Genomic DNA, 27,210 nt, shown 5'->3' on the forward strand with positions numbered 1-27,210 from the left:
TTTCTCCTCGTGATAGGAAAGTATTAATGTTTTTAAACAAAAATATTTATTTTTGTGAAGATATTATGTATTATATAGTAAAGCATGTGCTGCAACAAAAAGGTAGATTTTGGTCGGACTGGTTTTTACGTCAACTATGAAATTATGTAGCATATAACACTGCAAGTGAAAACAACGTCTTTTTTGCAATGTGTGAAACCAACATGTGCGTCTTAAATTTTACTATTTATAAACTGATGACCGAATGGTTTGCCAGTAATTTGAGAAGAATTAAAAACAACTAGAATTACGTAGTTCTTTATCATTCACTATAATAGCCCTCCCGCACTTATCAATCTCCCCGCTCTGATAGCGAGGCGAGAGGAAAAATAAAACAGAACCGTAAATCACCGGTTGTAATGTTAAAAAGATAACGAAATAAAAAAAACCCACCTTTTTCGTCGTAGTGCATAACTGTATAGCTCAATAGGATCTTCTCCTTCCTCGTCGGTCCAGCTATCATTACACTTCTCTTCAGTCTGGATCGCCTGTCGGGGAGAAAGATGTGGAAGGTCTTCGGACGTGCCATTTCCACTGAACATGTAAACACCAACAGCACTGCCACCGACATGCAGATTACTACCGGCACTCGGATGCTTTAACAATATCGCGCTATCCACACGTTTTCCAGCCTTCCCGATGCTGCCGTTGGACTTCATGGTGTTGCTTCGATAAACAATCACATTGTTATCGTTTAGGATGTTAGTATAGTCAGCCAGCTGCTGTACATGACTGCCACCACCGTTACCTACACTCTGTTGTTGCAATTTCTCGGAAATGAAGCTCAATTTTCTATCCAGCGTATTGATTTTGTCATCGTCACTACAATCACGATCCAACCTTTCGTTGCTGTTCAAGTCCGGACTTGAGCGAACAACCTGTGGATCCTCGTCGTCATCTTCATAATCATCGGCATCATCTTCGGGATCAGGATGCTGATGTTGGTTGCTACTCGTTAGCATATCGCTACTTCGACTGTTCGTCATAGTGGAGATTGAGTTTCCATTCTCTTCATCTTCAGGCACTTCTCCGTCGTCTTCGGACTGGGGTTTTCCACACCGGTATGTTTGGTTATTGACTGCGGCTGTCTCCACAGCCATCGGGATTTCAAGAATTTTGGCCCGCTCTTCTTCGTCCTCTCGCAGGGTCATAGACAGACGCTTGGTGGCAGCATTAGGACTAGGGCTAGCATCAGTCTCACTAATATCCATCGCATCAGTTTGTGTTTCTGTATCGACCAGACGCGTGTGTCTCGTTTCCGGTTCACTCTGCACCCGTCTGTCTCGACTAGGACTTGATTTTGGTGAATTGAACGTACCAGAGCCAACGCGTCGATGGCGAAATTTCTTAGCACGCCCGGATGAGGTCGAACCACCGGACGCAGCCAAGCCGGGAGGTATGATAACCACCGATTTGGGATTGTGAGTATTACCGTCTAATTGAGCATACAGGGTGGCCTTCATAGAATTTTTCTGGTTTGGAGATGTTGGACTGGGTGTCGTAGATTCACTGGGAACGACCGGCATTCCTGCACAAGGAAGATAGACCTGCTGCTGCTGCTGCTGGTGGTGGTACTGTTGGTTGCTGGCTGCTAGTATTGCAGCTGGAAAGTTGAAAGGAGCACGCTTTCGGCTAGCCTTATCACCGCTGCGCTTCAACAGGTTACCGCACTTGCGCGCCCTGTAGCCAGGTAGTTGCTTTTCACGTCTGTTAAAAAACCGGAGTAAGTTTAAAGTAAATTTGTAAATCTTGCTTTTGTACTTACTCTGCAATCTCCCTTTCCCTCTGCTCGAGTTGAACGAAAAACGCGCTCAGTTGCATATAGATAGTGTTTGCCCGCTCAAGCTTCCTTTCGTAAACCATTCGAATATCCTGAGCGTGCTTCACCTCATCTTTTCGTTTTTTAATTAGCTCTTGCTCGTATTTCTGTATATTTAGCCCATTAACTGCTAGTTTCTGCATGTGACCTTGGATCTCATTGCGCCAGGATTGTTGAGTTTTATAGTAGCCTTGTTCCTCGGTGCATTCGCGCAATAGCTCGTGTCCGGCAATCTCCAGATGGCTGAGGATGATCTTGAACGATGGCCGGTTCCGTGCGTTCGGGTGCCAGCATTGTCTAAGCAGAAGTTTGAAACCTTCGGGACAACTGGTCGGAATTGGCAGATAAAGTGAATGATTGCCGACGCCGAAGATGATCTGCGACGAATCTACATTTTTGTATGGCACTTCACCAGTCAACAGCTCCCACAGAACAACCCCGTAGGACCAGATGTCGACTTTTTCGTTGCAGGGTTCGTTTCGGATCACCTCCGGCGCCATCCAGGCCACCGTGCCAGCAAAGCTCATTTTTGTACTAATTTCATTCCACTCACGCGAGGTACCGAAGTCACTGATCTTGATTACCTCGCCCTCACCTATCAGTATGCTGCAAAGAAAAACAAGGGGACAGAAAAATCAGTCATCATTAACGGCGGACGGCTAAAAATACAATCGATTGCGTCACAATTCGTTATGTACCTATATGTAAACGATTTATGTAATTGGCTCGGGTACTAGAAAAAGCTATCGTCCTACACGCCAGTACCAACGGTGACGTCATGTACGGAAGGACGAAGCAAAAAGCGGAACATAGGGTTAGTGCGCATGAGCGTTCTCTAGCACGCTACTCAATACAATAACACGTTATGCTGAGAAACTGTCGCGTGATTGAATGTTTTTACTGACTTTTTTTCTGTTACTTTTTACTGTGTGCGTCTTGTACAAAACGTAAACATTTCATGCGTTTTTATGGGAATTATCAATTCAAACATGTAGATATACTGAACTCACTGTAAGCTGTAACAAGCAGATAGAATTTCCAGAATAATTAGATATGATGCATGTATAGTAACAATAAAGCTTATATTCCTCCGCTATAAAAGTAGCAATTAAACACTTCATTTTAGCACCTAATACTACTTAGCTGTTAAAGCGGTATGCCAACACCGAGGACACCCGAGTACATGCCAAATTTCCAAAGCAAATGAATCAGGAGTTGGATAATAGCCACCAAAGCGCAATATAATGTGCTCCATTTATCTATGTATTTCTGAGAAATTCGAGTGAGCTTTTTTGGGAGGTAGTATACAACACGCACATTTAAAACAAACAGTAGAGTCAGCTAGCTTTCTGTGAGCCATTTTAAAGCTAATTGCAATGTCCTGCGGAAGGCAATGATTATTTCTTTATAGTGGACCTTCCCCGTCATGGTTAAGCTTCTTGTTAGACGACCAGATCTGCGAAGCATTTAGATGTTTATTTAAAAATTTAAATCTAAGCTAAACTAAAGTTTTTAACGAGAATAGTAAACGGTAGCTCGGAGAAGAGTGCATGTATTTAATTGAAGTGATTATATGAATGTATGATGGGTACATAAGCTTTTATAGGCGCCGTATATTTCAACCAGCATGTCGCAATATACGTAGGTACTTACTTTGGGCTCTTGAGGTCACGGTGAATGATCTTGTGCGAATGGAGATACTGCATGCCCCGGGCGATTTGCTGCGACCACGACACCAGCCGGTTGGGCGATACGATGTCTCCACCATCTGCCAGGATCTGGTGCAGCGGTCCGAAGGGGCAAAATTCCATGATTATACAAAACACTGGCGCCTGTGTGCATACTCCTCTGTTTATGTATTCATTCATGTGTTTTTGTTGTCGTTGTCGTTGTTGAAAGTGAGTTGATTGATTGAAAGAGCGATTGCGAATGGGGGGCCAATCGAAAGCCAGCCAACAATGTTTTAGGTGCGACGTCGTTACCGGTGTATTATTTTATTATTTACGGGTTAGGTTTGGCGTCAACCAGAACGGCGTGTTGGCGTGTGGAGCCATATCCATCCAGGTACAAGGCGCCAGGCACGATTTATGGGGAGACACAATACAGAAAGAAAGTCGTGAAAGAAATAGTAAGAAACAAGGCATTAGTAGGTTTCACGTTATTTAAAACTTTAAACTATTAGAATATTATCCTCAATATTTAATCAACTTTTTATATTTTCCAAAAATAAAAAATAATATTATATTATGCATTGCATCAAATAAACATCTATCTATCTCTAGTTTCTGGTAACAGGCACTGTTTAACTGGAAGATTAAAATTTCTTTTTTTTGCATCAATTCAAGCTTCTATGATTGACTACATAGTTCTTTTGACTTTACTGCTACCTTGTAACACATATAGGCAGTATTAAAAAAGTGTAATACTGATGCACAATTTCCACAAACGAAAGATATATAAGAAGGTAACTAAACTTATCAAAACACCGGGTCGCCCCGTAAACCTACTTGAATTTTACGATGTTTTCGTGGTCCAACTTTCGCAGGTGCTTGATGTCAGTCTCTTTCACGTCGCGAACCTTTTTAACTGCAACCATCTCATTGCGCAGTTTGCCCCGGAAAACTGCACCCTGAGCCCCGCTGCCGAGCCACACCAAGTCGGTAATTGCCTCGAAGGGTATTTCCCAAACTTCAGTCTGTTTACTCTTCATCTCCATGATGTGAGTCCTGCCGATGAGCGACAGCACCGGCCGCATACAGCCGAGCAAACCGTCGAACAAACCAGCCGGTTTGTTAGCTACCCCTGGGATCCCGCCCGGTATGTTTGGCCACCCGTTCTGGCACACGTTAGTGTTGTCGACACTGCTGTCCGTGTTGTTGGCATCGTCACCGGCGATCGCTTGCGAATAGGCCGGTGGTGGTTGCTCGTTCGGGATGCCCATCTGACCAAGCTCCTCCTGGATCGACATCATGCTGAGAAAAATATCGGTGGTTGAAATAAATGATCTTGGTTGAATGATTGTAGGTTAAAATAATAGGCCGTATGAATAAAAAAGTTAGAGCAAATGCTCCCATACGATTTAAACGGGAAAAGCAAAGTAAGTTGTTTTATTCATACGGCCTAATAAGTTAAATATCATTTTGTGAATTTTTATTATTGTATTGGATTGTTCTGGTTCAAGAAACAAAATTTGATGTCGTGGATTTTGATTACTCGGAATGATTTCATTTTGATTGGTTTAGTGGTTAGAATAAAAAATGCGAACACATATTCTCCTTGATGTAAATAAGCCGAATACTCAATTTGAAACCAAATTAAGATATATTATATGCTTCTCTGGATATGATTACAAAACTTTAACTTTAACAGCAGAAAATATAATAGTTTTGATGTATTATTGTTTTAATTTGTTGAGCTGATGGGTCTCAACATTGTTTTTGTTTTTGCTTGTTTGTTTCTTTCGATTTCATGCCCTCATATAAAAAAAGTATTTTTATTTTTTCGTTCACAACTCAAGAGCACAAAAAAAATCTATTTTGAAATTAACTTAGCACCTCCGGATTATCGCTGCAACAAGCATTTTGATCTTTTGTAATATCGTCCGAGTACTTTTCCGTATTCCACACTTGTTTTTTGCAGTAGCACCAAGCAGTAAGCGAATTGCTTATTATCCGCATTATTCGAATGACGATGTTTTCACCTTTTTCTTCTTGTTTTACTACTTTTCAAAAGAGTCTCCTCAAGTTTGACTAGAAGCAAATCTAAACGCCGCTCGTGCGTCACAGGCAAGCCTCTTGTGGTACGAACTGGAACCATTTGACATTACTTTGTTTACATTTTTATGAAGAACAACTGGAACAAACTTCGTCAAAATATTCCAACACGTTGCGGAGCAGTACTCACAAAATGAAATTTGAATGACGTAAAAATCTTGCACAATCATCTGGAAAATCCAGAGTGGTCTGGATCAAAGTTTATGGAAGTGCTAAAAATGTTAAAATCAATAGTGTGCAGTGTTCTAAAGGGTTATAAAAAAGGGTTAGATGTGGAAAGACGGCAAAGAACTTTTAAGAAACCCGCAGCTAGGAACCGAGAGCTGAAGAGGAAGATATTGATGTGCGTTAAGTTCAATCCTTCAATCCTAAAATGTACGATTACAACAATTAAACCAAGCGGAATATCCGCCAGTGCCAGTAAACATCCTGATCGGTACTAGGTACTATTGGTAGAGAATTTGGTAGGAGAATATACACAATGGCATTCCTACGCCACAACCTACGCCGAAATAAAACGCCGCTCGTCTAAAAACACGATTTTTAAACTTCATGTATCGTGAACGCACATAACTCCGATGGGTCGATTTTTAATAGATTTAATTTAAAATCATAGCCGATGAGCATATTTTGATTATATGCTTTCTAGTTGGCTAGGATTTTTTATTCAATTTGGCTTGAGTGATCAGAATTAGGAGTTGATTGGAATTATGTGTGTTTACGGTACTTTTTTCTCGGAAACTAGTCAACGTATTGAAACATTTTTTTGTATACTTGGTACAAGTTTAGAACAAAAACTTTAAAACTTTTAAGATTTGTAAACAAAGCACAACTTGAGAAAAAAAAAAAAAAATAAAGAGATTTTATCTTCTTTTTTTCTGGCTAAGTTTTGTGTACAAAGCTCAAAAGTTATAAAAGTCTTTTCCTAACTTCTACCAACAAAACAAAAAAAACACGTTGGTTAGTTTCCGAGAAAAAGGTAGAGTGATTCTAATTCCCGTCGTAGTAAGGAAAACCACTCTAATTTTCATCATTTCTTAGGTGGATTTAATGAATATCCCAAAAGTTCTTGTGCTGATTTGATTCAAATACATTTACCTTCCGATCCGTGCACTTTGAATTCATTAAAAAGCGATTAGTAAAGCATTTTATTGAAATTACGCAACTGACTTGATTTCTTAAATTCGTCGTACCGTTTTAAAATCCGTCCATCAAAATTTTTCATCGTCCGAACTAAAACTCACGATAATGTTTACGAAGCCTGCGCGCAAGTATTTTTGTAGGACGGCATGACAAATGTTATTCTTAATATTTTTTTGAAACGATGGTTTTTACAATTGATGGAGAGACGGTAGGGGAAAGTAATAAAATTTTTTTTGGGAAAGAGTGGAAAGGAAGAGGGGGTTATAAGTAGCTACGCTTAACAAGTTGTCGTTGAGACTCCTATCTTTTGTCCAATGCTAGAAGGTGCATTTCCCAAAAAAAATTCATCAGTTTCCCCTATCGTCCCTCCATCAATTGTAAAAACCATCGTTTCAAAAAAATATTAATATTAATCCCTGACCGCATTTCATGACTAAAACACAAGTTTGGTCAAATGTTATTCTGCAAAATTTCTGCCGGTCATGCAAGTTTTCCCGGCTGCAAAATAACGACAATGCGTTGCGTGAGTTGTTTTCATTTTATGAATGACGGAAATTGAAACGATTAGTCGACATTTTCTTCTTCGTCCAACGAAAAAACGTAGGAAATTTGGCTGCTAGAAATTCTTTAATGAAAAAAAGCATTTAAATAGAACTCATCTCACTTTGATTGATCGCGTATGATAGTCAACAAATTAAAATATTAGGGAATAACTAATTTTGCATTGTGTCTCATAAAAATCGCTGATATTTTTAATAATTTATGTTGGATAGGACGGGAATAGGCAATTACAACGAAGCAGCAACATACCCTACATAAAGTTAAGAAACCGTGGTTTTTACAGGAGTCACGTTCACGTTTTGTTCTGTTGAGGTTGTTCCACGCCGCATTGGAATGCCTAGGTGTATGATGTTTTTCTTTCACTTTTCCGTGGTCCGATCATTTCAAAATTAGTATCAAAATAGGCGGAAAAGTCTGTAGAATCAAAATCTTAAATAGAAATAGTTTTTTTTTAATTTTAGTGGTTTATGTCCCCTTAATTTGTTCATTTAGAATGGTAGCTGCGGTTTTGTACGGTAGTATGAATCAATGTACGATGATAAGTATTCTTTTGCACAGCAAAAAGTTTAGAAGTCGTTTAGGACACCTACCCTGACAAAATAAGCTCCCTTTGAAAAACATTTTGTGTACTGTGTTATAGAAAAATAATCATAGAGAAATTTGTGAACGTAAGTGGAAGTGGACACACCTCGAGGAAAGGAACAAAGGAGATCTGCAGAGAAGCACTTGACCGGAATCCGCAAGGACAGCGTAGAAGAGGCAAACCCAGAGGCTCGTGGCGACGCAGCTTAGCCAACGTCATCCATGCTGCAGACGAGAACCTGTCCTGGCGACCAGGCGTCCTAGGCCAATGAATAACCTGCAATCCTTCATATTTATTCAACCTCTTTATTTTGATAAGATGTCATTGCACCAAATTTTCCACTAAAAAACACTCGCATTCCGTCGAATGAAATGCAGATAGTGTCTTGACACTCCTTCAGCTGTTTCAATTCCTCGTACACATTTGTCGTTAGCAACAACAACAATTTAACTGGCAGAATCCAGCCCATTCTGATCTCGACTGGCACGTACCTTTGCAACCGCACGAGCCTATCGTTATTACTGACTGTCACAGTGGACTTGACCCAGTTTGTAAGATGCTCAATTTCACTTTCTGTCTGAATCGGGTGGACTATCGTCCGTTCCATGCGCCATGTGATAAAGCCTGCACAGCAGCGGCAGAGAAGCAGAGGTCTAAAGTATAAATGTTTTTTTTTGTACTTTTACCCATTCCACCGTGGCGTCTCCGAACGAAGAGAAAATATTAAAGACTTATTTTGGAATTAATTCACGAGGAAAACAAAGATGCACCTTACTGCTATTACACCCGCAATTTTTTACGAGCTTTCGCCTTGAAATTGTGCGAAGTGAGAAGACATTTTGGTGAATTTAAAATTAGTGCAAGACGGCGTGAGAGTTCAAGCTTTCATTAATACAAGTACGGCGAAGCAATTTTAGCTGTCTATTACAACTAGTCATAGAGCCTAAAATAATATGGTTAATTTGGATTAAAAGCTGGCATCAGTAAATGTATACTATAGTAATACCAATATTTTAAGTTTTTTTATATCAGTAAAAAAATCCATTTAATTCTACTACGATCACAAATTTAGAAAACATTCGCTTAGCGTATGGTTTGTTTTTGTTCAGGTGACTGTTGATGATTGATTGTTTTATTAACTGTTTAGTTTATATTTTCCCTAATCACTCTAACTTAGTATACTTTTTTTGGCCAAACTTTTGAGAATTCTAGGGTACTGAAGAGGGGTCATACCTAATAACTTATACACAACGTTATAGCACGTAATTAACTATCTGACTACTCCATAATTGTAACGTAATCCACAAGCCATAAGCCTACCGAATAAAATCACCACGTGGCTATTGCAATCTTAATTTTATCTCAGTTTACATAAGTATGATTAAATTTAAATCCCTTTGGTTATGTCAATTGAGTGTGCTTGCTTGACGAAATAAATAAGTGAAATAATAATGCTTATCCTGGCTGCTGATCAGTCCTAGCCTGTCTGAGTTTAAACGAGCATTTTTATTTGTTTTCCATGATTTATGATTCCCGTTCAGAACGAAGTCGGGCACACCATTGTGTATTAGTGACAGCTCTGGAATGAAAACTTCTATTCTTTGTCTTATCAAAAGAAAGTTAACTACGAAAGAAAAGTGTAAACGTTCACACCTGAATTTGAATACGTTTATTAAGACAAAAGCATCTTACATAACAGTATCATTATTCATCTTTGTGTTCAGTATTCATAATCATGGTTGAAATTCGATGCGTTTAAGATCATAAACGGTTTTTTATTCTTGATTATCTATATCAGCACTGCCAACTTACTAAAGGAGCAATTCTGCAATAAAACCGGAAAAGTGCTGTAGGTATAAGAAAACTTTGTACTGTAGGAAATAGATAAATGAATATAAGCCTAAAATATACAGGTATACCTCGATATAAGACAATTTATAATTTCTAAAAGTTGTCTTATATCGAAATTGTCTTGTATCGAAACATGTTTTTTTCGAAAAAAAAAATGCATTAGCGGTCGCCAGTTTTGCTCTGTTTTATGTGTTTACGGTTTTTGAACTATTTATTATTGTTTGAGCTATTAGTTTTTTACTATTTTTGGGGTTATTTTGAAATAATGAACATCTTTATGGCACCGATTTCAGAATGGAAAACCAGCTCTGGTATCGTTACCAGCTATGTCAAAGGGATTTGTTTCGATATAAGACAAAATTGTCTTATATTGAATTGTCTTATATCGAGGTTGTTTAATAACGAGGCTGTCTTATATCGAGGTATGCCTGTAATAGCATATAAGTATAAACATAAATCATATGTTAAAAATGCACATTATTCTACAAATGTACTCGTGTCCATATTTTTGTCAATACAAGCAAGTTACTTATTTATACAACCGGTCAGCTGAAGTCCTAACATGACGCAGCTAATCTAAATTCGTAGAAATTACCTCACACCTGCGAACAATAGCTTTTGCTTAAACACCAACGATCTAAAATCCGCAATTGAAACACTTAGCCACTTGTTCGCGCACTAGAGCAATGCTTCTTCAGTTATTGGTGCTTATCTTATCAGATGAGAGTAGATACCGCAGGGAATTTTTTAGCATGCAATAAAATGCCAATTCCTAAAAGAGGTTTCAGTTCTACTATTTCTTATAAACTGAGTATCATAGACAAGCTTGCCAATAACGAAACTCGCATAGAGAAGATACTAAACCTTAATACAATTCAATACAGCATGGCGACGATGTGATGTTGATAACAAACAACCGCGAATGTTTTGTATCAGTGGAAAGAGACCCGCGTCAGATATCATGTTTGTCGTAAGACAACGTCTTACGAAAAGGTAGACTGTCATACCAAAAAATGCAAGTGTCACTAAAAGTGGTTAGATTTTGAGCGTTAATAAATCACAGTTTTCCTGATTCAATATATGTTTGCACAAGATCTTCTATGCATCGACTCTAATAAAGATAAACTCCAATAAATATTAAACAATAGCAACCTACCCCTGTAGAGCTATGTGCGGAGGCAAAATATACTCAGCCATCAACGAGGCCGTAACCGTAGTGCTAGATGAAGAAACTCCGAGTCCACGAAATATCACGAGGGACCAATTTGGCCAATTATCGATTAGTGCGGAATGAGCTGACCACGATTCTGGAAGGAAAAACGCCAGAAGGAGGACAGAGATTGTGAAGAGCTAGAACAACTATTCCTGGTTGATGCCAAGAAACAAGTTGATGTCATCTATATAGACTTGAAAGCTGCTTTCGATAGAATTGACCATACAATACTCTTGCGGAAACTATCTCGACTCGGTGCTTCTCAACAAATGGTTAAATAGTTGAACTCCTACCTCAGTGGCAGAGAGCTTCGTATAAAACATGGATCCAGTGTTTCACCTGTGTTTACTAATAAGTCTGGAGTTCCTCAGGGCAGTAATTTGGGTCCATTGCTTTTCTTGTTGTTCTTCAACGATATTGCGCTGCTTTTGGGTACTGGCTGTAGGTTAGTGTACACCGATGACCTGAAGCTATTTGCCCTGATTAGAAATATAGACGACTGCCGCCGACTACAGGGATTGCTTCATTTGTTTACAAGCTGGTGGAAACAAAATTGGCTGATTATAAGCGTTGCCAAATGTGAAGTTATGAGCTTTCACCGCATTAAAAACCCGATCCTCTTTGGTTACACCGTTGATGGTATTGAGTTACGCAGAGTGGACCGAGCTAACGACCTTGGAGTCCTGCTGAACACAAAAATGACGTTCAATGTGCATCGTGAATGAATTATCTCCAATCAATTATCATGGCAGCTCGGATTCATCTTTAAGATTGGTCGGAACTTTAAGGATGCCCACTGTCTTAAATCGCTGTATTGCACCCTTGTTCGTCCGCTATTAGAAAATTGCAGCCTAGTTTGGTTTCCAAAGCCGCTAACTTGGAACATACGCATTGAACGTGTGCAACGGAGGTTTGTCCGACTAGCACTGCGACACCTCCCTTGGCGAAGTCCTGATGACTTGCCCCCATACGCAGACAGATGCCGTTTACTCGACCTAGACATACTAGAACATAGACGCAAGGTGCAACAGGCGTTATTTGTAGCTAAAGTTATCAATGGCGAAATTGACGCCCCAAACTTACTAGCAATGATCAATTTTCGCGCTTCGCAACGATCACTGCGCTCGACGGGTTTACTGCAGACCCAATTTCATCGGACTGTGTTGGATACAACGAACCAATTACTGAATGTGTAAGGACCTTTTCGAATGCGGAGGAATTGCTTGACTTTGAGATTCTATTCATGTAGATAATATTTTATTTCAGATGAAATATCCCTAATAAATAAATAAATAAATGACAGTTCTATTAGACAGTGAACCTATCTCGTGAAGGATACAAACCGAAGCCTGATATGTGTAGGAACGAAGAGGAAACCTGATCACCAACGGGCACAAGATGATCGACTGGAGTAAACAGTTTTTCGATGAGCATCTCAATGGCGATAAAACAAATCGAGGCGTAACGAAGGTAACGGTAATAGCGGCCCGGCTCGCAATCTCGTGAATCGGATAGCTGAAGAAGACTTCAAGAGCTCACGGCAGAGCTCCATAGAAATGGTAAGGAACCACTAGCAATGGCAATTCAATAGATAATTTCCAAAATTTGAAGGGAGGAGGAACAACCGAAGGTACCGAGGTAAAGTACAAACCACTCCTTTCCTGGCTGGATTGTTGCAATTTTCGCCTCTAATCAGTTACTATTGACGGCGATGAAATCGAAGTAGTTGCTGTGTTATTATATTTGAGATCTCCACCGATAATAATATGAGTAAGGAGGTTCCGTAGCGACAAGGTTCAAATGGTCGTGGGTTCAAATAGTAGAATCAGGCCATTCGATGTACGAAGTGACTTTAGCATAGGTTTATTCTCAGGTTCCCCATTGCTTTTCCTTCATGTTGTATTTGGTATTACCCTGATCAAGTAGTGTACACCGTCGTTCGAAGCAGACGATGGATATAACGCTAATCAGACCAGTAGCCCTTCACGGGCTCAAGATTGGAGCTTGCAGTGCCCTTTGAATGGAAGATGATGAGACTATTTTGGACGGAGTGCAAACAGAAAGCGAATAGTGGCGCAGGCGTAAGCCACGAGCTGCGTGCGCTATTTGAAGAGATTCCAACCGTATTCTTGACAAAAGTCACAAATCTATGGTGGGCCGGACACGTCGCTAGGATGCCGAGCAACTGTGCAGTGAAATCTGCTCACTTTAAAGACGCCACCGGCAGCAAGGGGTACCAAGGGACCCAACGCGCTAGATCGCTCGACAACGTTGAAGCTACGTTGCGAACTTGCGATCATTAGCTTACTCAGGCTTAGGCACGCTGGGGCACGTACCCAATCTTCTATAGAAAATTTAATACGGAATAAAATAATTCCTAAAGGTGTAACCCGGAAGTCCAGAGCTTGCGATTTTTGCGATAAGTAAATTAATTGCGTAATCCATAGTAGATTCAGCCAGTTTCAATACCAATTTAGGGTAATTTTCAAGTAAGATATCAAGTCCAATATCAATTTTATATCCAACCAAAATTTCAATTTTATGTTTAATTCCTAATTCAATTTGAAGTAAAACCAAGCAAAGTAAATTGATCCAAATTCTAGTCCAATTTCATGTCCATCATTAAGTTCGAAATCAAGTTCAATATGAGTGCAATTTCAATTCCAATTTTAAGTCCAATTAGAATTCTAATTTAATTTCAATTTCATCTTTGAGTCTAATTTAAGTTCCATTTCAAGGCCCGTCTCAAGTTCATCATGAGCCCAATTTTAAATAAATTTTCTGTTCAATTTCATGCCTATTTTACGTCTAATTTCATTTTCAATTTCAACATGTCAAATCTAAGATCAAGTGCAATTTAACTCAAAAATTAAGTCTAAATTACTCTGAATTTCATCTCCGAGACCAATTTAACTTCAACTTCTAGTCCAATTTTAAGTTTATTAAGAACCCAATTTCAAATCCATTGTACGTCTAATGTCATTGCTATTTCAAGTTCAATTTCATCTCCAATTTTAAGGCCAATTTCAAATTCAGTTTCAAGTTGTTTCAAGTCAAGTTTCAAGTCCAATCTCAACACCGCTTTCAAGTCTAATATCGACTGTAATTTTAAGTTCAATTTGAGCTCAATTTCATGTCGACTTTCTTGTCCTACTTCAGGTCCAATTTCAAATCTAATTTCAGGTCCAATGTAAGTCAAATTTCAAGTCTTGTTTATAGTGCAAATTTACGTCCAATTTCAAGTCCCACGTCAAGCCCTGTTTCATGTCTAATTTCAAGTTCAGTTTTAAGCCCAAAACTTCATGATGTTCGTGTGATGATGTGATGGACTTATGAGTTAGGTTATGTACAGTATGTGGAATAATGCTGAAATAATCGCCTAAAACAAAGCGTTAAAGAGCCTTGTTTAATAATTGTTTTTGTTTACCGTTTGGTTTACATGTGTAGCTAACAATCGCAAAGTTATTTAGACACCAAAGCTGTACATCGCCCTACTTTGCTTTTGCGTTGGCTTCAACAAATGCTTTACATATTGATACTTGTGCAGGATTCATACGTGCTTCGAACCGAGGTTAGTTGTAAGCTGCAGCACAACGCAGCTCAATCTTTTCATCATTTCAGTTTAGCTGTAAGCGCTTTCCACTGATGGTGATCTTCGGTATAGCTGGGCCTTGAATTTGTGTGTTGCAAGTTAAACACAATCGTAAAAGGATTCCTGCTCAAATAATCAAAAAATTATTACTGAAGTCGTTAACGCGATACAAAAGAACGTCTCCGAAATCTGTATGATTTCTAAAATTCGCGTAAAAAACTTGCAAAAACCGCGTAAAAATTAACTCTAGTGTAATTTTGAAAATTGTACTCCGGGAGATTGCCACGTTCAGGTCTGTTCACATACATATTCATAAAAAGCGGAGAACGAAACAGACAGAAATAACAATCGATAATTATTTCTCTGACGTTTTCCCCTTCTTCTCGGCCGGGTAAATATTAGCATAAAAGTTTACTACCTGTGCGAAAAAATACGTTCAACTTTATCGGTTACGCTCACTCGCTGCTATACATACGAACAAAAAAGATAGAATGCAGCCAACAACCTGTGTTGTGGGTTTGCACCGACCGACGAGGTGTTTTGAACCTTTCACGCCACTCGAGCCCACTGCGTGCGTGTTTGTGCAATGTGAAGTGATATAGATAAAATCTGCTGACGGTGAATAAATAATAATAACGAATATAACCCGTAGGTATTCCGCCACAACATAGTATATTTTTTCTCACGGACTGTAAAGCTATTGTATTTTCCAATTTTAATTGTTTCTATTTCAGTGAAACTGTAGTGTTTTATATTAGCACCTTATAATCGGAGAAACTGATTCTCAGCCCATCCAAAGTATTTGGGTTGTTTTCATTGATCGTCACGATAGAATAGATTACAGTTGCACGTGGAATGTCTAGCTTTTGTAGTGTGCTAGCAAGTGAACATGTGGGATTTTCAATACGAAGGTGGTGTAATACCTACATCTATAAATCAGTGAGTTCTGCCAGGTTTGCCGCGCGTCTACGTGATTATATCGCTTCTTGACTGGCGACTGGCATTGAAACGCGCGTCAGTCAGTCAGCGGAAATCGATTGTTGCCAATACATAGGTACATCCAGCCGACATACCTTTGCGCTCCACCTCATACCATACAGCTCTGCCGACGGGAGTTAGAGGCTTTACTCACATTGTTCAAAGAGTCGAACAAGATGCTGATATCAACGCTTAACATTTTTTTGTATTTTAACCCGCTAAGGGTTATCTGACATATATATTCAAAATAAGCCATCAAATCGAATGATCGATTGACGAGTTTCTTTCGATGAGATTAACGCAAAATTAGCAACAGTAGAGTTCGTTTATACCTATGACTCTTATAATTCTCGGTGTTGATAATTATTCCGCTATTTTCCATCTGCGACTTGTTCGCCATTTAGAATACTTGTCGAAATCTATAATTTCATCTGCAGTGAACTGCAAGAATTTTGTAAGTAGGCATATAAATTGGGATTGTCTAGTAAACGCGTCACACAAACAAGCCATGTACGGTGAGTACGGCAGGTTGAGTAAAACTTCCAAATGAATCAACGAAGATAGCTGATTTTTCTTTTGTTGTGCGGCTCACATCCCATCCGCCCAGCTAGCTTCGAGGTACGATGCTGGTCTAACAAGCCAGTCGTCGTATGTTCGAATCTCGGCTAGGCGGTGCTTGCTAGTTAGAGTCAGTAGGATTGTTGCACTGGCCCCGTAATTTTCCTGTACTCTAACAGCCGGCTGCGAAGTCTGTCGATAAAGAAGGGTAATGTCTAAAGACGGTATAAACTCATGGCTTTGTTTTACATCCCATCAATCGTGAACGATACACAGGGTTTCAAAAACAATTGCGTCCAATTTAAACATCCTTCGGTTTAAGTTCAAATGGAACCGAATTTTCTTGCTATTGAATCATTCACAATGATATTAAACGATAGAAACTAGCAGTTGAATCAGTTTCAATTTGAATGCTACATACATTTTTTATAGAGTTCACAGGACTCAGATGAAAGTTTCTTTGATTTATAAGTCCACAAAAATGTCACAAATGTCGCTTATCAGCTTATCAAAAAATCAGAGCTACGAGACTGGATAAAAGTATAGTATATCAGCATGCTTAGTTTAAACAAAACCGAACTAAGTATAACAATACGGCTCGTTAACCGTCATTAACTAGTTATTCGACCAAACGCCATCTTAAAATGAGTGCCCGGCTGAACAATAAAACTTGCCAGCTCTGTGGATTGGAAAGCGAAACCGCAGAGCATCTGCTCTGCCAGTGCAATGCACTAACTCTTCGCCGACTAAAAACCTCCGGTTAAGGAACAATGGAGCTGGCCTGCAGATCCCAATCAGGCAATAAATTTCCTAAGAAGTGCAATACCGAACTGGGAGAAAAGGTATGAGTTGACAATGACTAACATTTCCACTAATAGTGTTTTGACTGCAACAAATACCTAGATACAAAAAGAGTACTATCAATAGATGGTCACAGTCGTCCTATAGTCTTCCGACATAAACATGACCGAGAATCACAGGCAGAGGCGGATTAGATATGGTATTTTAAAGAAAACTAAATACTACAATAAATATCTACTGTCCCAGCTAAATTGAATTAACCTGCAGAAGTGTTCATGACTGGCCGTTCCGTGACAACGAATCTCCTGGAGGTGAAGCCTCAAATTGTATCACTGAGTTGAAACGTAAGGTATAAGTAGAAGTAATATACTCTGATTTAAAAGCCGCATTTGATCGAATCAATCACCGTGTTCTGCTCGACAAAATCTTACTATCGTTTGCTTTGACTACAGGCTCTATTTGTGGCAAAACTGCCAAACAACGAGCTTGACTCTCTGAAATTACTGTCGCTATTGAATTTTCGTGTGGCACAAAGAACTCTCCGTCCATCTTTGCTGCTAACCAACCACTTTTACCGCAGTATTGCAAGGTGCTTAAGACATTTAGCCGCGTTAAGCAACATTTTGAACTTGGCGAACCTTCGAACAAATTTAAGCAACTGGTGATAGGAGCCTGTATACTATCGAGTAAGTTATTCATTAAGGCTGTTAAAAGGCAGATAGATTATTAATAAAATGAAGAAAATAAAGACCGTTGAACCAGGCTCCAGTAGAACGCGGAACCAGGATGAATTTTCAAGACGAGTACATCCAAGTCTATAAATGTGGAATCAAAAAACGTAATTCCTTCATCTAATTCGGTCCATTGCCATCTCGCTCGCTGTGCTCCGCTTCGTCTTGTTCTTTCAGGATTCAATAGAAAAACCATTTTGTATCCGTCCAGCTTTAGCCTCTTTCTGAATATTTGGGATCGCCGTCAGGACGTGCGAGTTCATGGTTCATTCTACGTCTCCATACACCATTCTCTTGCACGCCGCTGAAGATGGTTTCTAGCACCCGCTGGTCTAAAAATCACAGGTCCACCTGTAGCAGTGTCCACATTTCATGTCTGTAGAGGACAAACGATCATATTGGCGTTATATACCATGTACCCTTTGCACGGAGGCTAGGTCCCTCCCGCCAGCATATACTTTCTTTGTTTTAGGCGGATTTATCTTCAACCCAATTTTCCCTGCTTCGCGTTTTAATTTAGTGTACTGATGCTGACAGCATAAATATGCCACAGATAAATAAATTTACAGACAAATTGACTGGATTTATTAACAATCGGGCCCACTTTTCGATCGCCGCTCGTCTTATAACATCTTCAAGCGCAGTGTTGAATAGCAGGAAAGAAAGATCATCTCCTTGTCGAATTCTCCTACGAGATTCGAATGGGTGACAATCCATCCGGGATTCTCACACAGCAATGGATCCCATCCATCGCAGCCATGATAAATCTAGTAAGTTTACCGGGAGAGTCATTCTCGTCCAGAATTTTCCATAGCTCTCATCGGTTTATACTATCATATGCGGATTTGAAATTAATGAATTCGGAAAATCATTGGTTTCGAACTTCACGGCACTCTTGGAGGATATGCCGTAGGGTGAAGATTTGGTCTGTTGTAGACCGACCCTCCATGAAGCCGGCCCGGTAACTATCTACGATCCTAATGACTGTTAGCAAATATATTATATTAACAATATAGTTCACTTCGCAAAATCGAAAATCCCATATACATCTGATAAGACGCAAAAGCAACACCCTCTTGCGGCTAAAAAGGGTACTAAAAGCTATTCGTATAAAAAATTCTAAGCGTGCAACCAATGCATAAGCAAAAGGTGCGGTAAATGGAATGTGCGACACTCTTAAATGAGTTTACCCGTAAATTGGTTGAGTGTAGCTAAAACTTGGTTAAAACTACTCAAAATGCCCTTAAAGTGTACAAACTCAGATTTTGAGTATTTTTTCATCAAAAAATTGGTAGTAGGAACTTGAAAGTGCGTTATTTGTCACACAGGATAAATTAATTATCCTTAGCAAGTAGCCAAAATTGGTTGAATTTTTTACCTAAAATTTGAGTTTGTACACTTTAAGGAGATTTTGAGTAGTTTCAACCTAGCTTTAGCTAAATCCGACCGATTTACGGATAGAATCATTTAAGAGTGTAGGCCTTACGCAATGACATCATTCTTCTGCATGGTAAATGTCATTTATTATCAGGATTGAAGATATCGAAACTACGAAAATGTAATGAATAAATCAGTATTTTGGGTGATTGATGACAAAATTTTGCCCATTCTTCCGCTTACTAAAAGGTATGAAAATGTGAGAACAACCTAGCAAAGCTAAAATTCAGAATGTTTCAAAAACAGTTTTCCTCTTGATAGTCCTTCGCGAACAAAAAAAATACTAGAGGGACCATCTTATGAAGTGCAACATGCGTTGCACAAGCGTGCCCAGTATATACGAAATTTCACCAATTTAGCTCTTGAACGACAGTAAAACAAGCAGGATTGTTTGAATATAACACAAATTGCCAAAAATTTTGGTTATCTAATCGATTTATGATTAAATCGTAGGAATGTTTGAATCACTCGATTTTAGCTAGTAAATTTTCACCAAATTTGCGACTAGGTAAGGTAAGGTGCCCCCTGTAAAAGTTTAATCTATGAATGAAACAAGAACAGGAACTAGGGCCTGATGTGGCTGTTAAACTCTCACTATGTCATTGGTTTTGGTACTTTCGGTTCTGGTACATGTACTTACTTGGTACATTTAGGATGGGTTCACCCTAAAACAAATTAAACTACACAGAAAGCAGATAAACACAGTCGTTAAGCTATAATTTAACTATTATCAACTGTTCGCTATCTTGCATTGGTGTTTAGTCCGCAAATTTTTTGAAAATTTCACCCTCCTGGATAGGAATTCATTAAAGAATGCAAGAAACAGAAAGAATTTTGTCAATTCTTCTTTTACATTCACATATGGTCAGTTCTATGAGCTTCGTACTACTATGAGATTTTGTGCTCAAAATCGTATGTATGTCAGTTATCATCATTATATACGACTGAAAATCAACTTGGTCCTACTTTAGATAGGGCAAATAACCTTGTCTTCCCACTCCACCGATAGTCGTTGCGACGATTTGGTGCTAGCTGGGTGTTTGTTAATCCTTATCAGTCTCTCTCACGCATCATTTGTTCGTTGACTTCAAAGCCGCGCATGATACCATCGACCTGCTACTGTCTGCTGTTCAACATAGCGCTACAAGGTGTTATGAACCGAGCGGATATCAACACACGGGGCACGATATTCAACAAATCTAGTCAATTCGTCTACTTTGCCGATGACATGGATATTATCGGCAGAACATCTGTGGCGGTGGCTGAACAGTACACCAGACTAAAGCGCGAAGCAGAAAAGATTGGGTTAAAGGTAAATACGTCTAAAACAAAGTACATGCTGGCCAGCGGAGCCGAGGTTGACCGACGCCAGTAGTATATTGATCGACGGCGATGAGTTTGAGGTAGTTGACGAATTTGTCTACCTTGGCTCACTGGTAACGGCGGACAATGATACCAGCCGTGAGATTTGGAGGTGTATTATCAGCGGAAGGCGTGTTTACTATTTACTGTTTACTATTTACTGTTTACTGTGTTTGCTGTTTACTAAGCAGGAACCATGAACTCGCACAGCTCTATGGCGAACCCAGTATCTAGAAGGTGGCTAAAGCTGGACGGATACGATGGGCAGGGCATGTTGCAAGAATGCCGGACAACTACCCTGCAAAGATGGTGTTCGCCTCAAATCCGGAACAAGACGACCAGAAGCGCAGCGAGCAATATGGTTAGACCAGGTGGAGCGAAATCTGGCGGAGAGTATTCGGTGTCCGAGGAATTAGAGAGCGGTAGCCCTCAACCGAGTTACATGGAGAAACTTTGTTCAACAGACTTTGTCTTAGGACGGCAAGCCACCTAAGTAAGTAAGTAAGTAAGTAAGTAAATAAGTAAGTATCAGTCTCTAAGCAATCAAATTCAAATATTGTAACTATAACATTTGCACAATAAATTGGTTGACTTTGATTTTGAAGTCAAATATATTAACTGCCTTGACTTAAATGTCATACGACTTGGCCAGTGAAACAAAAAGTTGATCAATCATTTATGGTGCCCATTTGTAAACATAATCAACGTACAGTGGACCAGAATCGCAAAAAGCGGACATTAGTAATTGGGTATTGGTTGGTGCCTTCGGAAAAGTTTGTTCATAAAATATAGCGCATCTTTCTGCACTATTAGGATGACCGTGAATTCACCGTAATACAAACTTTTGTTTTTTAAATAAATTTCATGAACAAAAAGTGTCCTCCAAACAGTTGCTGAACATACTAAAATAAGCAACTTTGCTTAATATATAATTACGTGACGACCTGAACATCAACCATCAACAGCAACACGACATAGGACACCAGTCAGCACATTCCACACATCGGACGATCGATGACAGCCAATCACCATGCGACGGAGCATTCTAGATGCATCAGCAACATAATTCCTTAAAACCTATCGACCACGCCGACACAGGTGTTCAGTTCTACTTTTATCTTTGTCGCGGTCACGCTTGCGTTGTAGGTTAATTTGATTGAATAAAAGTTCAGTGTAAATTAAATAGTTTTTTAAAACGCGAATTACGAAATCCGACACAAGATTATATAGTAACTATATATCTCTTACTGGTTGCGAAATATAATGATGTGCTTAAAAAGAGCAAAAAATTGTTTGAATTTCGTGCAACTTCGCGCAAACCAGACCACTATTAGATGAAAGTACCTATTGTATTTTGTCTATAAAAAAAATATTTCCAGCAGGAGATCTCCAAAGAAATCTCTCAAAAAATCAACTAAAAAGTATGGTGCCTTTTTTTTCGAAAGTTTAGCTTTTCTAATACATAATTGAATCGTTTGTTTGAGACACCCCAAATGTACTTTTGACACAATTGTAGGAAAACAACGAAAAACTGATTTTCTCGAAATATTTTCAACCCCAACAAAAAGGAGTTTGTGGAAGCAACCTTTTCCCAGAATTTGAAAAAAGATGTAGGAATCCCCGAGGATTCAAAACTATCAAAAACTCTTGAAAATGGGCTCATACCAAGTGGCGCTTGTGGGGTTTCTCAAACAAACGATTCAATTGTATAAAGGTGAAATTAGTCGTCATCGATTCCGCAAATTTCAAAATAATTTCTCAATAATATTTACTGCAGAAATCTATGTGCGTAGATGCAATTTGTTATTTTGTTAATGAATATATAATTTTCATAACATTTTTTTATCGTCACCTTTTTTTCACGATGGCTTTCTCATCGACTACATGATCCGGAGGATCAACAATATGATCACCTGCAGACACCGTTTTAGCATTGAAGAAAACCATTTCTGCAACATGCGTTCCAGATCTTTACCCTGACGTTGCTGATACAAATTCTCTCCTCTGGGTTGACCCAAATTCTACAATCACTTATTTGTTTAACACTTTTTCAATTTCGATTGTTCTTCATTCGTCGTTATTCCACAGATTTCAACGTTTGCACACGGGAGGAAGAGCATTCAATGTAAACACAGACAATAAATTTCGAGGTCATGCCACTTTTACTACTACGGTCGGTGGATAACGCTTTTCAGAGCTGTTCTTCAAGTACAACTGCGAGTGGGTTCACATATCACTAAACGACATCCGCTTGGTTTTTTTACATTCCCAGATTAATGGTGGTTTCACTATTGACGTTGATGAAAAAATGTTGCAAATAGCAGACGACGATCATACAGAGCTTTCGAGTTTCCGCATATTTTCCTTGAATTAACACTCGTGCGTAGAATAGGATCGAAAACTTTGCACACAAAATATTTAGCACGAGAACTACCCTCTCCAACAGACTATGAAGGTTAAATATAAGCTATGCCACTGCCACCGAAAGCGCGCAGATCCCGTTTCACGACAGTGCCAATTTTTTGCTCACACACGCAGTTTCCACTTCGAACGATACCTTTCAACTACTGAAATCAAGCGAAATGAATGTGGTTTCAGGGGTTTCAGCTTTCAAGTTTCCTTTCAAACATCTCACCACTATTGCTTTACCGTAGTCAGGTTGCCGGTGTTCGTACTCTGCTGATGTACAAGGCTCCACGCTGCACGCAGCACCCTAGTGTTGGTGTGGTTATCAAGCTAGGGTGGTAATTTACGTTTCGCTTACGTGTTTTGCCAATTAATTAGTTTAAGATTTCTTTTAAAGATTTATTTCTATAGGCTAAATTAAACTAGATGTTATTGACGTTTAAAAGTTTACAGTTTTACCTGAAAACCAACATTGTTGTTGACACAACTACCCTCCCTAAAGTGACTTGTTTAATTCATGACGCCGATTAGAGCACGGTTTTTAATCTTTGTGTCGTGTTATTTACGCGGAAGCCTAACTGAATTGGGCGCATTACTTTAATAACAGCAATACCATTTTATAGTTAGGTATCGAAGTCTGCATGGCCAATCGTTAAAAAAAACTAACTAAATAATTATCAGAAAGGTTTACAAAACTAATATTTCAAAAGTTTCTGATGAAAATATAAACCAAACGTATATTTGTGGTCCCCAGAACAGTGAACACTGAACAGAAAAGGAAATCGTAAAGCGGAACTTGAACAGCACAGGCACATCACTCATACCAATGAAATTGTCTTTAGCCCTGACAAAGAAGCATGAACATGAATAAAAATGCAAGAGAACGATGCGAAATATGAAGCGAAATAGAAAAAAAATACATAGTCATAAACACCACCGCAGGGGGCTAACTACCTTTAATTTTACGACTAATGAGAGAAACCGGCGGCGAGTGGTGGTCTTACTTTTCGTAAATGTTTATTTTGCTGCGTTTGCTTTCCTTGCATATTGGCTCCTATATCTGAAAAGCAAGTTGTTGGTAAGCAATAGAAAATAATAGCTATTATTTACTATTTTGTTTTTCCTTTGGTGCGAACAGCGAACAACAACCGCAGAACGGTGTCATCTGCTGGAAACTGGTTGGTGCTGCCAAAGCAGACAAAATTGTATTGATAAAGTAACCATATCAGGAACAGTCAGAAACTCTTCGAAACGGGATTTAATCACTATATGCCTTCGAAACGAGAGGCAATTTATGTCAACTTGGTGATTTGTTATAAAATGCGTAGTAAAAATTTAAACAAATAGTAAGTAACAAAAAATAGAAAAACTTTCTTGATAAAAATGTTTCAGGGAAGGTTCTGTCAGGTGGTGTCAGGGAAGGTTCTTATGATGGTTAGAGATCCCTCCCCCCAAAAGATACAAATCCCCCATACAAATCTATACCTATAAAAATGGATTTCTGTCTGTCTGCCCGAATGTTCCTTATAGAATCGAAAACTTCTGAACCGATCGGCGTGAAAATTTGCATATAGGGTTTTTTAGGGCCAGGGAAGGTTCTTATGATGGTTAGAGACCCCTCCTCCCACTAAGAGGGGGAGCTCCCATACAAATGAAATACAAACTTCTGCATAACTCGAGAATTAATCAAGCAAATGGAACAAAATTTTACATGTTTGTGTTTTTAGAGACAAGAATTTTTTCTAAGGTTAATTGAGACCCCTCCCCACTTTAGGATGGGGGCCCCTATACGAATGAAATACAAATTTCCTCATAACTCGAAAACTAATAAATCAAATGGAAAAATATTTGGCATGTGGGTGTTTTTGGAGGCATGATTTTTTTCTATGATGAATTAGGACCCCTTACCTTTTTAGGAGGGGAGGCTCCCATACAAATAAAATACAAATTTCCTCATAACTCGAAAAGTAATCAAGCAAATGGAACCAAATTTGGCATGTAGGGGGTTTTGGAGGCAAGAATTTTTTCAATGATGGTTTGAGACCCTTCACCACTGTGGTAGGGGGATAAGGACTATCATACGAATAAAACAGAAATTTTTGCGTAACTCAAAAACTAATCGAACTCGAGAAATTTTAGACTCTTTCATAAAACATTAATCAATAACAAGACCACCAAAAACTATCAATAGTAACATTAGATAATTCAGCGCGAGACGCCCACAGGCCGCGAGTGTTGCCGGCGACCTGCCGTCAGAAGCGCCGTCCACTGCGGGGGGCAGCCCCCCGTAGAGATCACCTCTATCTAGGTTTATTTATTTTCCTAGATCTACTGACCTCTATTACTTTCCTTCAGTTGGGTCACCCCTGCGAAATGGTACTTTCTACGAAAAGATTTTCCGTGGAATGGTACATCCCGCGTAAGGTTTTTCGCGAAATGGTATTCTGCGAAATTCTATATTCCGCGTTATGGTCAACCGAGAATTGGTGTTCCGCAAAATGGTATTCGGCAAAATGGTTTGTAATGATGGCGAATATTTAAATGCTATCCGCTTTATTTTAGTTGTTTTCTACTTTACTGAGGAAAATTTGCATATTAAAACACCTATGAACTCCCCAGAAACTTGCAAAACTCAAGATTGTGACAAAGGTCATCCGAGATTCACGATTTATGTACAACACAGTTTAATTTGTGGCAATACGAAGTTTGTCGGGTCAGCTAGTCATCAATAAAAGTTTAATAAATATATCGATATGTACTGAAAAAACTATTACTATACAGGATGAGCAGTAATAACTGTCAATTTTTTTTTTTTCTCTCTCTTTATTATCGAGAATAACTGTCAATGTTTTTGGAGGTGTTTAATTGAAAATGGGTTTTTCACATATGTGTCTGTATATTTTTTGTTTAGAATGTATTCAAATGTCATCATAGCTTGCAAGTTTGTTTTGAATTTTTATTCGTTTAAGAATCGTTGAGATAGATTTATCTTTCGTACCACCAAGCAATACAAGGTAACCGGTTCTTGGAAAATACTCCCCAAACCTGGCCGTAAACGCACTGTAAGGATGCCGGAAGCCATCAATCGAGTAAGAGAGGGAATTCGACGAAAACTAGAGGGTTCTGGACGTAAGATAGCCCAGAAACTGGGAATTTCACAGTCAATCAAGAAGAATATCTTGAAAGATGATCTTACAAAATACAAAAAAACAACGAAGAAAGTAACAATAGTCGAAAGACTTTGGTGATTGTTTAAGCGGTGCGGTGATTGTAAATTCTGTTTTCGGATGAAAAAATGTTCCTTCTACAAGATCACCAGAACCCACATAATAATCGAATATGTGCAGCACATCTTTCCGATATTTCTCGGTAGAAACTGAATGTACGAAGGTTCCAGGATGTTTCTCCAAACATTTGAAAGTTCCATTGCCGTTCATTGAACCTGGCGTTAAAATCAATACTAAATATTACATCGATAATGTTTTGAAGAACCATTTGCTTCCCAGAGTAAAATAAAAAACATTACAAGAATGCACTGCTTCCAACAAGATTCTGCACCGTCTCACCAGGTGAAACCTACACAAGCTTGATGTGCCGACAATTTTTTGGATTTAATTTCTTCGAAAATCCCCTCAACCTGATTTGAATCCCCTCGACCTCTATGCATGGGGTTACATGCTAAGCATACAAAGGATTGGCTATGGATACTTTCAAGCAACGTTTCGAGAAGGTTTGGGATGAAATGCCTCACGACATCGTGCGTGGCACCTGTAACGCTTTTCAACAACGGTTGCGACTGGTAATTAAAGCAAAGGGAGAACATTTGTATTGAACTAATTTAAGACTAATTTTATTGGATACGCTTTATACGAAACACACAAGCACCTTTTTTGTGACCATTTACTTTACTGACAGTTTTTGCTACTCACCCTGTATATCTAGATTCTGTATAAATAATTTATACCAATTATATTATTGTTGGACAAAACATACCTCTTCTTGAGATTATCCGGCTCATCCCGAACTAGATCCTGCAACGATGTGCTTAAGGGGCCGTACGTCTCAAATCGTCCCGCCTGATGGCTTGTCGTTGCATTGGTGTCAGCTCCGTAATCCATTGGTGTTGTCATCGTTGTTGTTTCACTTGTTCTCAAACTTTTTTGCGGCCCCGTAAAGGGACGCATTTTTAAGTTATGCAAACCGGCCTAGATCACTAATTTTAAGTTATGTGGTGTTATTTTCGATGTTTAGAACAACTTGTAAATTCTAATATATTTTTATTGCCCGCGCGAGAATACTGTTTCCGCGTTGGAAGCTAATCGTCCATTTCATATTTACAGACAATTTGTTTTCCGTTGCGCTT

The 27,210-nt window shown here is 39.0% G+C and overlaps 1 protein-coding gene across 1 annotated transcript in view; it reads right to left on the bottom strand.

Moving 5' to 3' along the window:
* Positions 1 to 22,987, bottom strand: part of LOC128734916 (uncharacterized) — a 31,452-nt gene extending 8,465 nt beyond the window's left edge. Inside the window, exons 1-5 of the mRNA XM_053829315.1 lie at positions 22,294 to 22,987; positions 4,366 to 4,830; positions 3,512 to 3,706; positions 1,805 to 2,464; positions 433 to 1,746 (exon numbers count right to left, since the gene is read on the bottom strand). Of these exons, the coding sequence (XP_053685290.1) occupies positions 433 to 1,746; positions 1,805 to 2,464; positions 3,512 to 3,706; positions 4,366 to 4,830; positions 22,294 to 22,388 (2,729 nt within the window). The 5' untranslated portion in view covers positions 22,389 to 22,987. The remainder of the gene's footprint in view (positions 1 to 432; positions 1,747 to 1,804; positions 2,465 to 3,511; positions 3,707 to 4,365; positions 4,831 to 22,293) is intronic.
* Between the last annotated feature and the right edge of the window lie 4,223 nt (positions 22,988 to 27,210).

The sequence above is a fragment of the Sabethes cyaneus genome, chromosome 2, assembly GCF_943734655.1.
Source record: "Sabethes cyaneus chromosome 2, idSabCyanKW18_F2, whole genome shotgun sequence".
Classification (NCBI taxonomy): Eukaryota; Metazoa; Arthropoda; class Insecta; order Diptera; family Culicidae; genus Sabethes; species Sabethes cyaneus.